This window comes from Schistocerca americana, chromosome 3 (genome assembly GCF_021461395.2).
Source record: "Schistocerca americana isolate TAMUIC-IGC-003095 chromosome 3, iqSchAmer2.1, whole genome shotgun sequence".
NCBI classification, from domain to species: Eukaryota; Metazoa; Arthropoda; class Insecta; order Orthoptera; family Acrididae; genus Schistocerca; species Schistocerca americana.
Window position 1 is genome coordinate 975,174,664 of NC_060121.1, and position 19,934 is coordinate 975,194,597.

Below are 19,934 nucleotides of genomic sequence, written 5' to 3' on the forward strand. Positions count from 1 at the left end.
CTCCTTAAACAGATGTCTACAAGATGATCATGGGTGAGCACCATATATTACTCTTACAGCATGTTCTTCAGCAATGAACACTTAGTTTTTTAAAAAAGATGTGTTACCCCAGTATATTAATCTGTATGACATTACTGAATGAAAATACATAAAATATTTGAACTTACTGATTTTTCCCCTCCCCAAGATTTACTATTTTAAGTGCACATGTGGCTAAACTAAGTTGTTTTAGAAGTTCTACAATATATTTTTTCAAGTTTAATTTCTCATTAATATGGATACCTAAATTTTGGACACATCCATGTTAGTTGTTATTTGCTCACCATGTGTTAAACTTATCACTGATGTAGTACCTCTAGATATACAGGACTGAACGTGTTGTCTCTTTCTGAAATTGAGAACGAGACTATTTGCAAAAACTCACTAAATAATACTTTTAAGAACATCATTTACCATTTTTTCTGTTGCTTTATCTATGTTTGGACTGATTCAAATACTAGTGACATTCGCAAAAAGAACTAATGTTGCCTGTTGTGTGTTAGATGAAAGATTGTTTATGAACAGCGTATTTCTTATAACGTTTAAAAATCTCCGAAGTGACTTACATGACGCTGAGGCAAGTAATATAATATAAGACACATGGGCTTGCAAATGTGAGGATATACCCCTAAAATGGATGAGAAATGTTGAACATGTGACATCACCAGATGATGTACCTTGCTGTACATGCTGTGATTAAGCCTACTCGTCTGTTGCACTTGATCATTCCAACACAAGTAAGTATTCATGTTGGTGTGGCCTTGGACCCAAGTGTGCGACTATAGCACACTGGGCTCAGGGTTCGTATGCCTGTTCAGTAAGCAACTTGGATGTGTCTAGTTTAGGAACCTTTGCCCATTTTACTTTACCACTTCTCTAACAACAAGATTATAACACAGTCACTAAAAGTATACATTGAGGACCTTAATGTACATACTAACAATACTTACAGCTACAGTTAAATTCTTTAGGTCTTTGGCTCTAATTTTCTCCAAAAATATTCGGCGATTTCCTATCTCTCCAGTGACCACACCATTTGCAACTACCGTTCGTTCAATTTTTTTCACAACTTTATTGTAATCTTCATTCAACCGCACTCTTTTTGCATCCTCTTCTGTAGATGAATCTAAGACAGGTCTCTTTGCAGATTCAGCACTTGTTTGGGTTAGTTTTTCAGGGCTGTTAGCTCCAGAACTGCTGGCCAATGAAGCTCCACGTGTACGTTTTGATATTCTATCTGGCACCACATCTTCAATTGAACGCTTCCGTCTGCGTCTCACAGCTGCATAGATAAAGGTAGAAATCATACAAAAGTCAGAAAAATGTGGTAGTGCTACTGAAACTACTTTCTTATCATAGTTAAAATCTAATTTTGCTATGAAATAAATATGAGCTACAGTGATGAAAATTTTTGTTGTATTTTCTCTCTCTCTCTCTCTCTCTCTCTCTCTCTCTCTCTCTCTCTCTGTGTGTCTGTGTCTGTGTGGTTTTTACAGAAAACAGCTCATATTTTTAAGTTTATATGTTTCAACTGAATGCATCATGCAATGCAAAATATAGTGACTGTAAAATTAGCTCTAATTAACACTCACATTCATGCAGCTTATACTAAATTTGTAGAGCATTGTAACTTAACAATTTAAAATTGTATTTTCATTTACTTAGGAATACTCAAACGAAACTACTACTTTTTCATTTCTGCATTCATAATCAGTGACTCCTCTTGTGGTGATAACTTAACACATTTAAACCACAGCTGACAAGGACTAATAGCTGGATACAAATAATTTATGGACTGATATACTAACTAGACTGTGGCTAAAATGACACAAATACCAGTGAGCACAGAACCTATGTCATTAAATGCAAAAAAGGCCGCAGTACTGGATGGGATACTAGTGAGGTTCCGAGCCAACCATATGGAACAACTGGCCTCTTTTATTATTGTCCACTGGAACAATAAAAGATCTCACATTACTTGGAAAGCTTTCAGGTTATTCCAGTCTACAAAAAGGGCTGCAGTACATATAAGCAAGTAAAGAACTAGAAAGAAACAGAATCAAAGAATCGGAAATAGAATTTTTGGAGACAACATGGATAGCAGAAAGTTAAGGGCAACACAAGAAGACGACAAAGGAATACAGGAAAAATAGGAAATGACCAAAATTGGAGAGTCAGAAGTAATGTTATTCTAGTTGGTCAATACGAAGATAAAAGAGCAAAATCAAATGTTACCACAATTTCTCAGTATTTATGAAGTTGACATACTGCCTGATAATAAAAATGTGAACAGTTTATGAGGAATTATTATTCAGTTTTTGCTTTATTCTTGGCTAACACTTCAAACATAAACTTTGTTATAAATTACTCAACAAGTTGCCTGCCACTGTAAGAGGTTACATTCCTCGACATAAATGAATATGAAGAACACAATATATAATGCAACTCTGATGACATGACAAGAAATGTATCTGTTTCTAGTAGTTTAGTGATACGTACAACATTTTATATGCTGCATAAATGCTGAACCTAATGAACAGAAACAGACTCTACCAAATTGCATGTGGGTGAGAATTCCTATGATTTCTGCAAACTATTGTGTACATGAGGTTTAACATTGCTGCCATGAGCATCACGCATACTTAAAAGATAGAACTAATGACAAGTGGGAGTACCTAAAAATAAGTACCAATTGTCAACTGGGATGAACAGCTTCCATAGTATACATTAAAAACCACCATTAAAGGTGACAGCATATGTTTGTCAAAGGAGCTTCCCATACTTTACTCCAGGTGTAATAAAACTCCAAATTATGGGTGCTTGCCACACATTCTTCTCTAGCAACACCAACAGGAGCCAGAAATATTGAACATTACAGACTTCATTAATATCAGTCCAATTACAAACTTACAAGTAATGTCGAAGTTCTTGGCTACAGAGTGAACAGTTCTACAGCCATGCACTACTATACAGGTGGCGGAGGAAGACAAAATTGTAGCTCAATAGCTAAACATTTTGGAAAGATCACATAGACTTAACATCTGGCAACCACGAAATTAATCCCTTCTGCATTTGCCACATAAGGTGAACAAGCAATGACATATATTTTCATTACGATGACAACTGTGACAGGTTTTCAAAGAATAAGCACACACAGAATCTGAGAAGATTTGAGAATACTCTGGGAACTCCGATTATGATACCATGTTTTACTACTTCTGCCTATTGAATTAAAGAAGCATTTCCATATTCTGGAATGTATTCAACTTCAATAAATGATACATTCACAATTGAATGAGGTTTAATCACTAAAAAAGTCATTGTCCATAAATTTAGCCATCTCTAAACAATTAGTAAAGGAGCTGATGTACACAGACAGAAATCTTCATAAAACTCATGTCACTGTTAGTCAACTAAGAACTGAGTGAGCCCTACGCAACATCTTTGAAGATTACAGGGTCTTAATGGGGTAAACCTCAATGTCCAAGCCACGTGTTCAGATCCACGGGAGTTACTACTATGGTGGTTTGCAGAGTACAGAGGTAGATGTACAAGACAGCCATCTTGATGGACCACTAAGTATACCAAATATGTGGTGGCTGCTCAACAAACTGAAGTGCAGATAACAGAGTAAATCAGTGTTTGTAACTATTTAGACAAATTCATTTCAGTCCAATAAAAAACTGGTAATATTGACTTGAGCTCTCTTCTGACACAATCAGAGCATGAAATGTGCATGCCGATACCAAGCTTTGAGATTCAGAAGTTTTCTGCTCAGTTTTGGGACTGCTGTGAGCATTGGTCTGTAGAGAATTACCATTATCAGCTTGTCTTGTGAAACTCTTCAATATTTGGCAAGTTAGTGTGTCACATTTATTGTTCTCAGACAACCTACTGCTATGTGCAAGTTAATGTGACATATTAAGGTCCAAGTGAAGGAATATAAACAGCCTTGGGAAAACATCCAACTACTACTAAGCCTCAATCATACTACACACAAGTCTTGCTAAATGGGTAATAATATAGAGCTTAGTAATACAACCAATTTTACTTTCTATTTAGGAGCAAATTACAGAACCCTAGGCTCCAGATAAGCTAGTGGAATTGAAAGAAGAGTTGAGTAAAATCAAAAGCTATATGTAGTTACCAGAAGTATGACAAAAGAACAAAGACCAAACTGAATCAAAATACATAATGTCATGTTCTACAACAGAGGGACAGAGCACGGAGGAAACTATGGTATATACTTTATTTAATCCAGATTATTAACAGTAACAAGATGCGCACTAAAACTGTCACAGACTACCTACACTTTTACAGGTATCTTCTTCTGAAATCATTCAAATCTATTCACCAATGTGTTCTTATTATAAAGAACAGCAAGAAACCTCTGAAGAATTAAAATGTGTTACCCAAACGCCACAGCAAGAAAACTATAGGGAATTTAACTAAAAAGGACAAAAACTAATGAACATTTGTTCAAGGGAAAACTGGATATATCAGTCACACATAACTAGAAAATGTACTTGACAAGAACTAAATGGAACCAAAAATGAAACTGCATATTTTAACACATAAAAACTAAATGTATAGGATGTGAGAGTCCTAAATTAGTACAATGCAGAGCATTCATGTACAAAGTAAAAAAGAAAAAAAAATCATCATGAAGAAAATTAGATACGCACGTTATTAAAATTAATTTAACAACAAATTATATTACACAAAATGTTCAGAATGCTACAAAATTAATATGATACATAGACAAAGATTTGCATACAAACATCCTAAAGATGTTGTAGGTACAAAGAAGGCAAACTAGAAGGAAATCTAAAATGGAACAAGGCAATTATTAGAGAGAAGACAAAAATTTCAACAAAATAATATTAGTGTCATCATAGAATATGGTTAATCAAACAAAACAATTTCTAAATGACTGGGAGGATGTGGGGTGATACAATAAGAATTTGCTAATAGAAATAAGCTAAAATAATGAGTATCAACAAAATAAAACTTTTACTGGGTAGACACTACACATCAGTGACAATGGTAGATGAAAACTCTCAAAAACAAAGCAAAATCATTTGAAGATTTTTTAAACATCTGTTCTGGATATGAAGGTGCAAATCATTACATGCTATTGCACTCTCATGAAATCGTGGAGTACATATAAATATTCACAAACCGCGAGATTACATTTTGTTTCGCGTACGATCTTTGGAGTTAATTAACAGTTAAACAAAACTTCTCTTTTATTGTATACAAACACATAAAATTCCCTTTGTGGTAGCAGAGCATGGCTGGGAGTGGTTACATCCGTTTTTGCAGTTACCATTGCACCAAGTATTTAAAAAGCCCCTAGCATGTTGTCTTTCGAGTTCATGCAAACAATATCAGAGCTATGACAGGAACAAACAACAGACAATTATGCAAACCGCAATTTGCTGAGGCAATACTGACCTTACGACTTATCTTAGAAGAAAGATTAAGGAAAGGCAAACCTACATTTTTAGCATTTGTAGACTTAGAGAAAGCTTTTGACAATGTTGACTGGAATACTCTCTTTAAAATTCTAAAGGTAGCAGGGGTAAAATACAGGGAGCGAAAGGCTATTTACAATTTGTACAGAAACCAGATGACAGTTGTAAGAGTCGAGGGGCATTAAAGGGAAGCAGTGGTTGGGAAGGGAGTAAGACAGGGTTGTAGCCTCTCCCTGATGTTATTCAATCTGTATATTCAGCAAGCAGTAAAGGAAACAAAAGAAAAATTCAGAGTAGGTATTAAAATCCATGAAGAAGAAATAAAAATGTTGAGGTTCGCCGATGACATTGTAATTCTGTCAGAGACAGCAAAGGACTTGAAAGAGCAGTTGAACGGAATGGATGGTGTCTTGAAGGGAGGATATAAGATGAACATCAACAAAAGCAAAACGAGGATAATGGAATGTAGTCGAATGAAGTCGGGTGATGCTGAGGGAATTACATTAGGAAATGAGACACTTAAAGTAGTGAAGGAGTTCTGATATTTGGGGAGCAAAATAACTGATGATGGTCGAAGTAGAGAGGATATAAAATGTAGACTGGCAATGGCAAGGAAAGCGTTTCTGAAGAAGAGAAATTTGTTAACATCGAGTATAGATTTAAGTGTCAGGAAGTCATTTCTGAAAGTATTTGTATGGAGTGTAGCCATGTATGGAAGTGAAACACGGACGGTAAATAGTTTGGATAAGAAGAGAATAGAAGCTTTCGAAATGTGGTGCTACAGAAGATTGCTGAAGATTAGATGGGTAGATCACATAACTAATGAGGAAGTATTGAATAGGATTGGGGAGAAGAGAAGTTTGTGGCACAACTCGACTAGAAGAAGGGATCGGTTGGTAGGACATGTTCTGAGGCATCAAGGGATCACCAATTTAGTATTGGAGGGCAGTGTGGAGGGTAAAAATCATAGGGGGAGACCAAGAGATGAATACTCTAAGCAGATTCAGAAGGATGTAGGTTGCAGTAGATACTGGGAGATGAAGCAGCTTGCACAGGATAGAGTAGCATGGAGAGCTGCATCAAACCAGTCTCAGGACTGAAGACCACAACAACAACAACTATTTGCAAGCCTTGACTTATTGACAATTCACATTATTTGAAAATACTCCGTATTACATTGCTTTGAAGCTTAGAAATAAAATACAGCCAGAGATCAAGGACTGCAAGCTAGAACCAACAGGAGTAAACCTTGAAATAGGTTTCAAAAGGAAATGTCACTAAAGTGTGGTTGATTTTATAAATGAGGAAGACAAGGAGGAGGTATTAAGTTTGGTTTGTTCTATGCGCATGCGTGTGTTCTTTTAATGAAGATGTAGTGTATGTTGTTCTTGTGTGTGTCCATGCTTATAAAACATGTACGGTATGTGTGTAAACTATGTATATAAGTACCCAGGTGTATAGAAATGTCCCCTTTTTATGGAGTATGTGTTTTTTTACGTGTCAGTGTCATCATAGACACACAGATTGTATGTCCATATTTATGAACAACAGAAACAATCATGAAAATTACTTAAAAAGAAAAAAAGTTTAAAACATTGCGAAAATTTTCAAAAAAGAACATGAAGAAATATAACATGTATTTATCTTTTTCTGTTGTAATGTGCTTCTGGGTACACGTGTATGCTTTCTTTTAATGTATCTTTCTTTATGTATACCTACGGAGGCATAGAATTACTCATTGATGAGTCACCAATGTTTCAATCAAATAACTGCATATAACATGTCACATGACAATAAAGATTCTATTTATTCTCTTCTATTCAATATAACCACAGCTACTGTGTATGTGGACTGTTACTGTTTTTGCATGCTTTTAACACAAGAAGACAAGTCCAAATCAAAACCAATTTTACACTGACAAACTCACCAGATGTGATAATTGTGAGAGTTGGAAGTTCACTCAGTACCAGCATATTTAGGAACATGTTGAATACTTGGACTGTTTGTGTGGGACCAACACTAAGAAAAAGAAAAAAAAAGTCAAGGCGAGATCAAGACTAATTTTATTATTAGATCCATTCAATTACGTGCCCATACCAGATGCATCTAAAAACCAAAGAATTCTGGGGAAAAATGGAGCAAGCTTTTGATGACAGCAGTTGAAACAGGTGAGTAGTATTAGCAATGGTGAGTAACCTTATTACCACTGCTTTGGAATCATCAAAAGTGTATAAGTTTACGTGAACAATATTATGTCCACTGTTCATAAATTAAGAAACATTAAATTGTATCTCCATAATGAGAGGCTTGGGAACATACGCTGGCTGGCTTGTCTGAAACTTAGAAACCAACGATAATCTGAACTGAAGGCTTGACAATAAGACTGGGACAGACCTTACAAAAACAAAGCTTTTATTAGAAGTAACAGACTGTAAGAGTTTAGCACTCTTCACAGGAAAAAGGTGTGTTCAAGAAAAACAAGTGCAAGCGCAAAACATAAAGAAAGGTAACAAAAGGCCATGGTGCTTCAATCACAATAAATGTGGCCACACTGCCAGACAGTACCATGTAACAAAGAGAAACACAGCAAGCGAATCTGAGGAAGATAAAACTTTTGTCAGAAGTTTTACAGCTACCACACTTCAATTTTGATGAATCCAGACATACAGTATGTCGACTCAGGTGCCTCAATGCACGTGACAAATCTATGTGACTTGATATATTGTAATGGCCTAAAGACAATAAAATCTTTATTATTATTATTATCTTATGTACGGAGCCCACCAATAACTACTGTAACACAATAAATACACCAAAACTTGCTACTAATATTGTCAGTTCCTGCAATGGTCACAAATGGATGCTAAGTACATTTTTCGCAAGATGGTTGTGATGATATATGTAGCAGGGGTTGAACATTTGTATTGTGCATTTAGCAACACTGATAAATAGAATAAAATTTTCACTCTGCGGCAAAGAGTATGCCGATATGAAACTTTCTGGCAGATTAAAATTGTGTGCCGACCCGAGATTCCAACTCAGGACCTTGGCGTTTCATGGGCAAGTGCTCTAACTAACTGAGCTACCCAAGCACAGCTCACGACCCATCCTCACAACTTTACTTCCGCCAGTACCTCGCCTCCTACCTTCCAAACTTTACAGAAGCTCTACTGCAAAACTTGCAGAAATAGCACTCCTGGAAGGAAGGATATTGCAGAGACGTGGCTTTGCCACAGCATGGGGTATGTTTCCACAGAAATTGAACACTGTTAAATAATTTACATTTACTAAACACACACAGAAGAGACTGCTAATCTAACATTTTCCTGTGGCATCGATGCAAAAGGCATTTGAATTTTACAGATGTAAATAAATTATCAGATTTGTCTGCTATTGGTACTTTCACATGCACAACATGTCTTGAAGTTAAGCAAACCAAATGGCCATTCAATAATGCTCAATCAAAAGCATCACAACTATCACAGTTATTTCACACTGACATGTGGTCCCATGGGAGCAGGATCACTCTGAGGTGTGGGATATTTAATTATTTTCATTAATGACTACTCCAGAAGAAATTTTACAAGTATTTTCTGAAGGCAAACTCTGTATACTGGGAGCTTTCAAAAACCTACTGGAAAATACTATGGACAAGTAATTGTATGGAGTATTCAAAGGAAAGGGGAAAAAATTCAATGTAACAATGAAACCAGTTGAAATTTTCATATGCCATTTTGGGATAACACAGTGAGATGTGTACAGGGATGCGAATGCAGAGCTGTCACCTCTGCCTAAGAAATCAATGCTGTGCCTGCAGCAGGCAAGATGGTGCTCACCATCTTTCGATGTCTGAAGTCTGATATTCATCGAATTCCTTGAGCACGGAAAAACCATTAAACATGTACTGAAAGACATTGAGTACCCTATGCATGTCCATCAAGATCATACGACCTGGGCTGCTCATGGAGGGGGTGATTCTGCTCGAAGATAATGTATATCCCCACATACCAAAGTTCACATGAAGTGTTATGGTCAAGTTCAAGTGGGGACAGCTTTAGCATCAACCCTACAGCCCAGACATGTCTCTTGTGACTTAAATGTGTTTGGTCTATTAAAGAAATAAAAAATCCCAAAGGGACGCACTTCCACTCAGACAATGAGCTGAAGGACACAGTCAAGGACTGGCTCCTGTCACAGCCACAGGAATACTGAAAACAGGGAATCATTAGACTTGTGAAACACTGGAATAGTTGTGAACTGGCCTCTGGAGATTACTATTGAGTACAGACTTCACTTAAACCCACAATGTTGCTTTGTACTTTTTCCTCTTCCCTCATAAAAATCATTTGTTCAGACAATGGTAAAGGGTATTTTACCAAGGACTTTGACATCATCTTAAACAAAAACAATATAAAGCATCAGATGATTTCTCCATATTTCCTCAACAGGATGGGTTCACATAGCTTTTTCCACAAGTGTTCTGTTCATGTGATAAGTGTATGTTATTTGATGCTGGTTTACGTAAACAATTCTGAGCAGAGGCAACAGTGACTGCAGCCTATATTATTAATTAGACACCTACCAAAGTGATTGACGGATAAGTGAATCTTTGGCTCCTAAATTATGACTAATTTTCAAGGAAAAAAGCCAAAAATGAGACTCCTATTCCAGAAAGCTTATATCTCTCAGCTAATTAAAGTCTACAAAGGGCATCATCAGACTGATTTTGACTCATACGTCATTATAAGAAGAAATTAAACACAAGAAATGAGAAGAGATGATATAAAAACAAAGACAGCTTGTAAATATACAGATGATATTTTCACCACAAGCATTAGCAATGATGATGAATGTCACTCAGAGATGATGGGAGGATAAGACATACTCTTATGAGTCCACAAAAATGTGTGTGTTTAGTACAGAGAGAAAATAAGAGAGAGACCTCAGTTTATTTTGTCCAGTTCCATATATGAATGAACCTCAAGCTGTTGAAGCTTTATTGTCTGCTCATGATCAGTGGACAAATGCGATGGATGAACAATACACCTTCTCGATGATAAATAAAATGTAGTTATTGGTAGATATTCCTCAAAGAAAAAGGTTTCACTTTTTACGTGGGTATTTAAAATTAAGTTTTGGACTCCCACTGAAGTGATTGCAAAATCTGATGAAGTCCTACTGAAAGAAGAGAGAGCATATCCCACAGACAAGCAGTAGGATATCCGCTGTATCTTGTAGAAGTGACGAGACCGGGTATTTCATATGCAGTGAAAAGTCAATACTCCAGTGATCCACCTACACTGACTCAGTATGACACTAGTTCCCAGGTAGCTTCAGGAACCGAAGGATCTACCCACTGTGTTTCACTAAAGAAAATTCTGTAGAAATAACTGGATGTTATCATGCTGACTGGGCCAATGATCCTGCAGATAGAAGGTCCTGTACTGGATAGCGAGCTGCAGCACTTTCTACGGCAGAGGCAATTTGTATTCATGGTTCTGTGGCTTCAACAGCTACAAACTGAACTCTATCAATGAGGAAATAACGCAGTAGTCACACACCGCAATAATCAAAGTTCAATAAGATGCTGTCTACAGACAGCTATAATCCTAGAATGAAACTTAAAACAATGGAAAATCGAGGATGCAATGTAACATCATTACTAAAAGGATAGCTGCTACTCACCACACAGCAGAGATGCTGAGTCACAGAGAGGCAAATCAGAAAGACCATCAGAAAGTGACCTTTCGGCCAAGAAGGCTTTTTTGATACAACATTACAAGGTCAAAAATCAAGTTTGTGCTCATGAAAGGGGGTGACATGGTCATGTAAGTCATACATTTTTATTGTAATTAACACAATGGGTATGCATTTTGGTAGGATTTTTAAGACATTAGAATGCAAATCATTACGTGATTTTAGTGTCTCATGAATTGCGGAGTATATACACGTATTCAGAGACTCCGATATTTTCAGTTCTCTGTTGGAGTAGATAAAGTTGTGTGTTTCTGCAATTACATTCAACAGTTAGAAAATGGCTTTTCTTTTATTGCACTAACTGCTTAAAATTACCTTCAGTGTGCATATTGCAAGAAACTACTAAGAATATTGTGAAGTTAACACAGAGACAGAATGGCAGCCAGTAATTCCTTTCATGAGGAGAAATTCTGAGTAGTCGTTGAGAGGGCCCCCACTTGCGACGTGTTTGTTGGCAGTACTTGGAATTTTCCCTCCTGAACGTAAGTAATGGCTAGTCATGCTGCCTACTTTTCATTTTATAACTGCCATGTGGTTTTTGTATTCTGATAATATAAATGAAAGGCAGCAAGAAAAAAGTAAAACTGTAAATTAATTTGATATTTTAAGAAAGGAAATGTGCCTAGAGATAATGGTAACTGAAAATAAATGACTAAATTTGGAAGAAATACAAAAAGAACTTGGAAAAAAACGGCTGCCGAGGAATAAAATTTCTCAAAATTATAAGCATTCCTCCACTTCACATTAAAAGCACCGGCCAGAATAAAATTACCCTTAATATGAAAGATTTATTTTCACTAACTGCTTAGGGAAAAACTAGATGGGTAAATAAACACGGATGGCAGATGCACCAGTTGTGGTGGTTAGATGACATTAGAATACGTCAGGTGGAACACTGATGCATATGTATGGAAAGTGTAGCACATGGAAAAGTTTGTACATGTTCTACATCCAGTGATGGGAGCTTAATGGCTGGTGGTTGTTGTTGTTGTTGTTGTTGTTATGGACAGCCAGTGATAAATCAATTAAGCAATCTTCTTAGATGAATAAGCACACTGTGCAAATGATAGGGACATTTTTGTTACACTGTAAGCACAGTACCTGTTCATGCAAAAGTAGGTGGAAACACAACAGACTTTCAGACTTTGCTGCTTCCCAAGTAGTTTCTTACTAAAGTTTGAAATTATGCCAAAAAATATTATGCACCACTAAATTATTTAAAAATTGAACCTGATGAAAAAAGCTCAAAGTAGTGCATCAGAAAATGTCTCCATTTCCTACTACTATGCCTACCATAGAAAGTAGACACTGAATCAGTAATTCACTGCCTATTTCCAGTCCCTACCCCTGTGACTACCTAAAAGCCTTTCTTTTCTCCCAGTTTTCAATTGTTCTGCACATCCACCTCCACCAACCACTGCCAACCAAGGAAATTCGGTTCAATTCTGGGCACCCTATCTATTGTCACTGGACAGTGATAACTGATCTTATCCACAAAAAAACTACCTTCCAGTAGCAATGTAATTTCATTTTGTGTGTGTGTGTGTGTGTGTGTGTGTGTGTGTGTACACTTTAATGTGTTTAGAGTAGTTTTGTACAAAAAAAAAAAAAAAAAAAGCACATTTGTAATTTCAATGGTGCAAATGAAGACAAGTGGTCCCTTTTTAGCTGTAGTTATAAATGCCTACAGATGCTGCCAATTTTCAAAATGGCCATACAGTAAAATAAAAATACCAATACTTTGTCAAACAAAAGCAGCATAGGGTTCACAATTTCTCTCAATTTGGGGTCAATTTACTTTGTTTTAAATTTATGTATACTGCAGCATGCTGTAGAACTGAAAGGGGTTAACCAAATAACACTTATCATCATCTTAAAAAACTCTGTACCATTTAACAAAGGATATTTTAAGGGTAACATACATGCAGAATTTGTTTCTTAAATACATCCAATTAAACAACGGCAATACAGTGAAACTTTAAAACCTCTTACACCTCTTTTCCATCACATGTCATTTTAACAGTTTAGAACACAAGAAACAATTTTAACATCCAGAAAGCAAATGCACAGTGCTATAAAAGAAGGAATACAGTGACTTAATGTTATATACTAGCCACAATAATCCAAGGAAGGAGCACATGCTAGAAGCACAATGAGAAGCTAATGCAACTGTGAATGCCATGCCGTGTTATGTTACGTATACTTCAGCAGTTCAGAATCAAAAACATGTTGCTCTATGAAAATATGTAGCTGGAAGCATTGTTTAAGGAATTAACTGCATTCCATATAGATAAAAATCAGGCCATACCAAAAGTGGCAATAAGAATAATGCATGCACAGTAAAACACACATATGCAACTCCTTCACCCCCAGAAGCTATCAACCGTCTGCCCCTACCTTCTGCTATGCCTGGAGCTTCCTGAACATTCTCAGGCTGCACTTCTTGGTCTGCCACATGAACTAAGGCAGATGTGTTGTCAGAACTCAGCATATCAGATGGTGGCAAGTTATGCACTTCCGATGGGAGTGGTGGTACTGAAGCCTCACAACCAGTGAAAGGGACACTCTCCCCATCTTGCAAAGTAACTGTATCAACAGCATCTTTTAAAGCATTAGCAACATCTGACAACGTCAGCGGTTCTTCATCTTCACAAGTACCTGATGTAACAATAGTGTCATCGGAGGTCCTTTCTGTGATACTACTATCTAGCTCAGAGTCTGTTATTTTTTGTGTGTTGTTACCTGCTACATCAGTTTCTGGTAATCGGACATGGCTTTCCACTTCAGCTTCGGTTGCTCTTGATGTCTCACAGCCTTTCACTTCATCTGTAGTTTTATTTTCCAGGTCCAACACTTTATTCGTAACACCGACTAGTTCACTTTTAGAATCCACATATTTCTCTTCCTCCACAGATCCTTCAACTTTCAACTCATCATCTACCACTTCATTTGTTTCACTCGTGTTAACATTTACATCATCAACAAGAACAGACGACTTGCTCTCTTTCATCTCCAGTTCACTCTCTCCAGCACCTAGCTCAACGGTTTGATTTATCGTCAGCACATTCTCATTATTATCTGCCATCTTATCACATTCAGAAGAACAACTTTCCTGTGCTCGCAACCCCTCTCTCTCAATTACATCTCCTATCCTGTTATCCACTGTACCATTACAAACCACTTCCTTCCCACTGACATGTATGTCACTAGTTTTTTTATCACTATTACTTTCAGAAATTGCACTGAGCATCTCCCCATCTGCTTGTTTATCTTCCAATACATTTTTACTAACAGCTTCTAAGCAATTCGACATCAGTTCTGAATTCTCTTGAGAAACATCAGTACAAGAGGAAGCAGAACCATCAAGAACAGAGACAGAGTTTGTTATAGCAATAGAGTTTTGAGGGGCAGCTGATTTGCTTTCTGCCAAGGGTAATACCATCTCACGTTCTTTCGTGTCATCGTTCCCTTCCTTGGGAACAGTGTCAGAGTTTTGAGAGAAAGCTAATTTACTTTCTGCCAAGGGTAACACTGCCTCACTGTCTTTTGGATCATCACTCCCTTTCTCAAGAACAGTGGTACTGTTTGTTATAGCAACCAAGTTTTGAGAGGCAGCTAATTTGCTTTCTGCTAAGGGTAATACTGTATCAATGTCTTTTGTATCATCACTCCCTTCCTCAGAAACATCAACAGCGTTATTTGTAGTAACCGAGTTTTGAGAAGCAGCTAATTCGCTTTCTGCCAAAGGTAAAACTGTCTCACTCTCTTTAATATCATTGTTCTCTTCCCCTGGAAAAGTGACAGACTTTGTTATAGTAATCGAGTTTTGAGATGAGGCTGATTCGCTTTCTGCCAGGGGTAATACTGTCTCACTGTCTTTCATATCATCACTTTGTTGCTCAGGAACAGTGACAGAGAAAGATTCCATTATACTAATGGAGTTTTGAGAGGCACCTAAGTTGCTTTCTGTCATAGGTAATATTGTCTCACTCTCTTTCATATCAACACACCCTTCCCTTTCATTTTTCACACAAACCTCACTTACATTAACATCACTATCAGGCTTCATATCATGGTTGTTAACAGAAGACACATTTTCCCTGTAATTAATATCTTCATCTGCAGTGCTTAACTCATTTATGTCTTCACTTTTTACTGAAAATGCTTCCAATGTCCTTGTATTATCAACAGGCTCTACCCCATACGATCTGCAGTCTTTATCTTTAGAAGTTAAATCTTCATCCTCACCATTACTACCAACTCTACTGAAAAAATCACTCTCAGCACTTGTTCTAACAACTAATACGTCTGTAACTGACTTGGCATTTTCCCCAATTACAGGACAAACTATTTTTGCAATAGAAGATGGCGCATCCTCCTCTGTGTTTGTAACAGCCACGTCCCCTGCAGTTTTCAGATCTGTTACTGATTCCTCAGAAGTATTTTCTTTACCTACAGAAGAATTCTGTGTTATATCAGAGGCCTCCTCACTTTCAGAAACTTTCGGCTCACTCACTGGCAAAACGTTATTGGTTGAGCAATCCTCTGGAAAACCAGTCTCACTATTACTGCTATTCTCTCTCTCACTTATATGACTATCTGAGGTACTTAAATTACCACTTTGTTCTCCACTATGAGTAACTGAATGTTCTGTAGTAAATTTGTCTAACTCCAATGAAATATCTGACTCAGTATGAGGTTTCAGTTTACTACCAATTTCCTGTTTTGAAACAGAAGTAGAACAAGTACTAGAACACACACCATCACAAGAACATTTCACAGTATCAGTTTCACTTGCAACATCACAGCACAGCTCAGATCTTTCTGGCTCAAGTTCTGTTGAATAACAGTCATCACTACCAGGAGATTCAGCATGTGTGTTGTTACAGTCCTTCTCCTGCATACAAGTTGTATCTGATCCACATTCTTCGTCACTTCTGAGCAGCTTCCCTGAAAATAATTAAAAAAACACGAAGTTAAGATGTAGAAAGATTGGGAAATTTCAGAAGTTAACTAGGGACTTGATGTAGAATTTATCCCAGCATATAAACTGTTTAAACAACTCTCAGCAATGCAGACGGGAGGATGCCTTCGACAACTGTGATATTTCAGCAGGTGCACATGCTGTTGCTTTTACGGCACAAATGCCATGAGAGAGTGCTGTGCCACGACTTGCATTTGTGTCTCGAAAACACCTGCCGAAATATCTGCTGCTGTTGAAGATGTCACTCGACAAGGTTTATGTAAGCTGTTTGACAAGGACTTAATACTCATTTCAGATAAATATCACTTGCAGGAGGGAGGTAAGTTTAAGTAATATAGGTAACCAGAATTTATTAGATTTTATAACTCAACAGACAGCCTCCACAAGAAAGGAATATTAAGAGTTTAACACAATGATAGTAGTAACATCATCAGAGACAGATCACAAGGAATCCCTTGAGTACGAGGACAGAAATTAAATCTTTAATAAGCCTCATTTGCAAGTGTTGTGCTAACAATTACGACAGGGAAAATAATAGCAGTTAATGACTCACCATTTGCGTCAATCAGGAGGATGAAAGAAAATGAATGTCCAGGAAAAAGAGGTGATGAGGACTTACGGAATGTGATGGCATGCAACTGAATGCAAAACAGTATGTCATGGAGCTTATTGTTAAAGCAGCTATCCTTTAAGGCATCACTGCAGATAGTGAGATAATATGTTTTATAGGAATGGAAAAACAAACATCCAGAGGCTGATTCCACGTGGTATGAACTGCAATGTCACACTTTTCAGGAGGGATAGTTTGCTCTAAAGGAGTAGGATTTTTATACGTGGACCAGGAACAGTGCAAAAGCAAGTTATTTTGATCAGCTATTGGCCGAAACAGTGCTGATGCCATAGTTTCAGTTCTCTTATGCCCATTTTCCTGCTCTTGCTTGCTATGACGTAAATGTTCCGCACTGCCCTTACAAGGTCATGCACAAAAGAAGATAAATTTCCAGCCAATTTACCATCCAGGTTTACAGTCAGCATAATTTTATGTGAATGTATTAAGCACTTAAGTTACTGATCTGGTTAAAATTCTCTTGGTACCTCTACTTTTTTGGGTTCCTTTCATATATATTTCCTCTTCAACTCCTTATAGTCTATAGAGTTTCACAAATTTCTTAGTGAATGAAGGGGTAAGTTTGTTTATCTCATCTACAAATTTTCAGCCCAATTCCGCAGTCTGCTATGCATTTTCAATTTGACACTTTGTTTGAAATTTCATTAGCTTGCACTGTCCAGTTCTGTAGCACTGTTTGAGTTATGCAACCATCCACTGATTCCCTTCAAATCACTAATCCATATCATACACACATTTTGTTGTGCCTAACATAGGAGGTGAATATCAAGCACATTCTGTAAATTATATCAAGTGTCCTTGACACATGCAAACACCAGTTTTTAAAACAAGTGCGTCTTGTCCTCCCTCAAATATCCGTAATGCACTACAAATCATATTTTTGCAGACTTATCCGAAATCTGTTCATGATTGTTTTTTACTATGCTGCAGATGACCTTCCATGTATGTAATTATATTTAGCACCTCCTCCTTGGACAAAGATTGTCCTTTACAACATTTCACTGGAAATGGGATCTGTGGCTCCCTGTCCAACAAGTATGACGAAATACATGGCTCGATGCTTGTTTCGATATCACTTTCACTTACTAACCACGTACTGTCAGACTAAGCAGTTCAACCATGCTCCATAGATGCATGCTGGGTTCATCACTGGATACCTCCAGTCTTGTTCCATTGCCACTAACAACCAATATTTTTGTGGAATGGCAGACACAATGTGGGGCATCAAATGCCATAAGCAACATTTTTCTTTTGCAACCTCACACTCAAGACGTTCCTTGTCAGACTGGACTATAATGTGCACAGGAATGATAGGTGAAACAAAATAAACTCAAGGGTAGAAAAGTAAAAGCACATTCTTGCTCTGTTACAAAAGCAAGTGATATTAATGATTTCAGCAGTTTCTTATTGCCAGTAACACAAACTGAACAAGGCCCTAAGGCCTCGTGGGACTCCTATGAACTTCTCAACAGAGTTTACAGCTGAGTTAACACCTGTTTTATCATACTACAGCCACTGATCACTAACAAAAAACTGTGTCCAGTAGCTCGAAGAAAGCTCAAGCCACATTCATCTACAAAAAAGGGTAACAGGAGTGATCCAAAAAAACTACTGTCCAATATCACTGACATCCATATGTTCTCATGTGTTCTTGAATCTTCGAAAATATTCTGAGCTCAAGCACAGTGACATATCTACAATCTCCATGCCCACCCACATCGATTTGAAAATATCCGTCACGTGAACCTAACATGACATCCTAAAAGGTACAGATCAAGGTCATCAGGTGGATGTATCACTTCTTAGGCTAAAAAGTACTTTCAACTCAGTGTCACATGAAAGCTTGTTAATGGAAGAAAGATCATGAGGGGTGGCAAAAAGAATATTTGTAAGGACTGAGGATTTCTTGGTAAGGAGGATGCAACATGTCATCTCACATGAAGCATAACAAAGATGCTGTAGTTATTTCCAGTGTTCCCCAGAGAAGGGAGTTGGGAACATTGCGTTTCATTTTGTAAACTGATGACCTGGTGTAAAATATTAATAGAGACATCACACTCTCTGCAGATGATGCAGTTGTTATTCCACGAAAGTGTGCTTACAAAGCTTCAGAAACCAATATTAAAAGAGGTATCTAGGAATATACTATGGCCTCCTATTAATCACTCCTACAGAGCTGTAGGAAGAGCAGGACAAGACTTCAGACATGGAAAGGTAAGAAACCCTTATAAATTGTGTGCAATGGCAACTACTATACCCCCATGCACTTCAAAGTGTTTTCCAGAATACGTATGTGGATGTTCAATTTACCTCAATTTTTCACAAGACACCATGCAGTGTGTAGCACTGCTTGCTTGTGCTGCTTAAAAGTAATTCCTAGCATTTGTGTGAATTTATTTAAGAAAATATCATTATCTTCAGATACCACACTACAATCTCTCTCTCTCTCTCTCTCTCTCTCTCTCTCTCTCTCTCTCTCTCTCTCTCTCTCTCTCTCTCTCTCTCTCTGTGTGTGTGTGTGTGTGTGTGTGTGTGTGTGTGTGTGTATTCGTAATATATATTTGAAGGACAATGAACAGTAAAGACAAGAATGGTATAGACTCTCTTGCAATGTGGTGTTCCACAAGAAAAATTAAAACGCGATTGATACACTGGGCAATCAATGAATAGCTGCCTAATCGAGTTGAGAGAGAGGATCTTTATAGCACGACTTGACTAAATAGGTTGACAGGAAACGTCCTGAGGCATTATGGAATAGTTAGTATGGTAACAGAGAGGAAGATGCATGTGAAAATTATCAAGAGCACTAAGTAGGTTCAAACTGATGCAGGGTGCAATAGTTATGCAGAGATGTAAAGACATCCATAGGATGGACTAGAAAGGATAACAACACTGCAGGTGCAAGAAGCATATTAAGGAAGCTTGCCTCCTCCCCCCCCCCATACATAGGTTTCTATGGAGGGACATTGTTTTAACATGGACACTCAACTATTGACAGTATGCAAAAGTGGCAAGTTTTTGCTGAATGCTTAATAATCACAAGTGAATC

At 37.3% G+C, this 19,934-nt stretch overlaps 1 protein-coding gene across 2 annotated transcripts in view; it reads right to left on the minus strand.

The window, feature by feature from the left end:
- LOC124607458 (activating transcription factor 7-interacting protein 1) overlaps nucleotides 1-19,934 on the minus strand; it is a 178,931-nt gene that overhangs the window by 54,115 nt on the left and 104,882 nt on the right. For both annotated transcript variants that reach the window (XM_047139793.1, XM_047139795.1), the window contains exons 3-4: nucleotides 13,671-16,223; nucleotides 990-1,321 (exon numbers count right to left, since the gene is read on the minus strand). In XM_047139793.1, coding sequence (XP_046995749.1) covers nucleotides 990-1,321; nucleotides 13,671-16,223 — 2,885 coding nt within the window. The remainder of the gene's footprint in view (nucleotides 1-989; nucleotides 1,322-13,670; nucleotides 16,224-19,934) is intronic.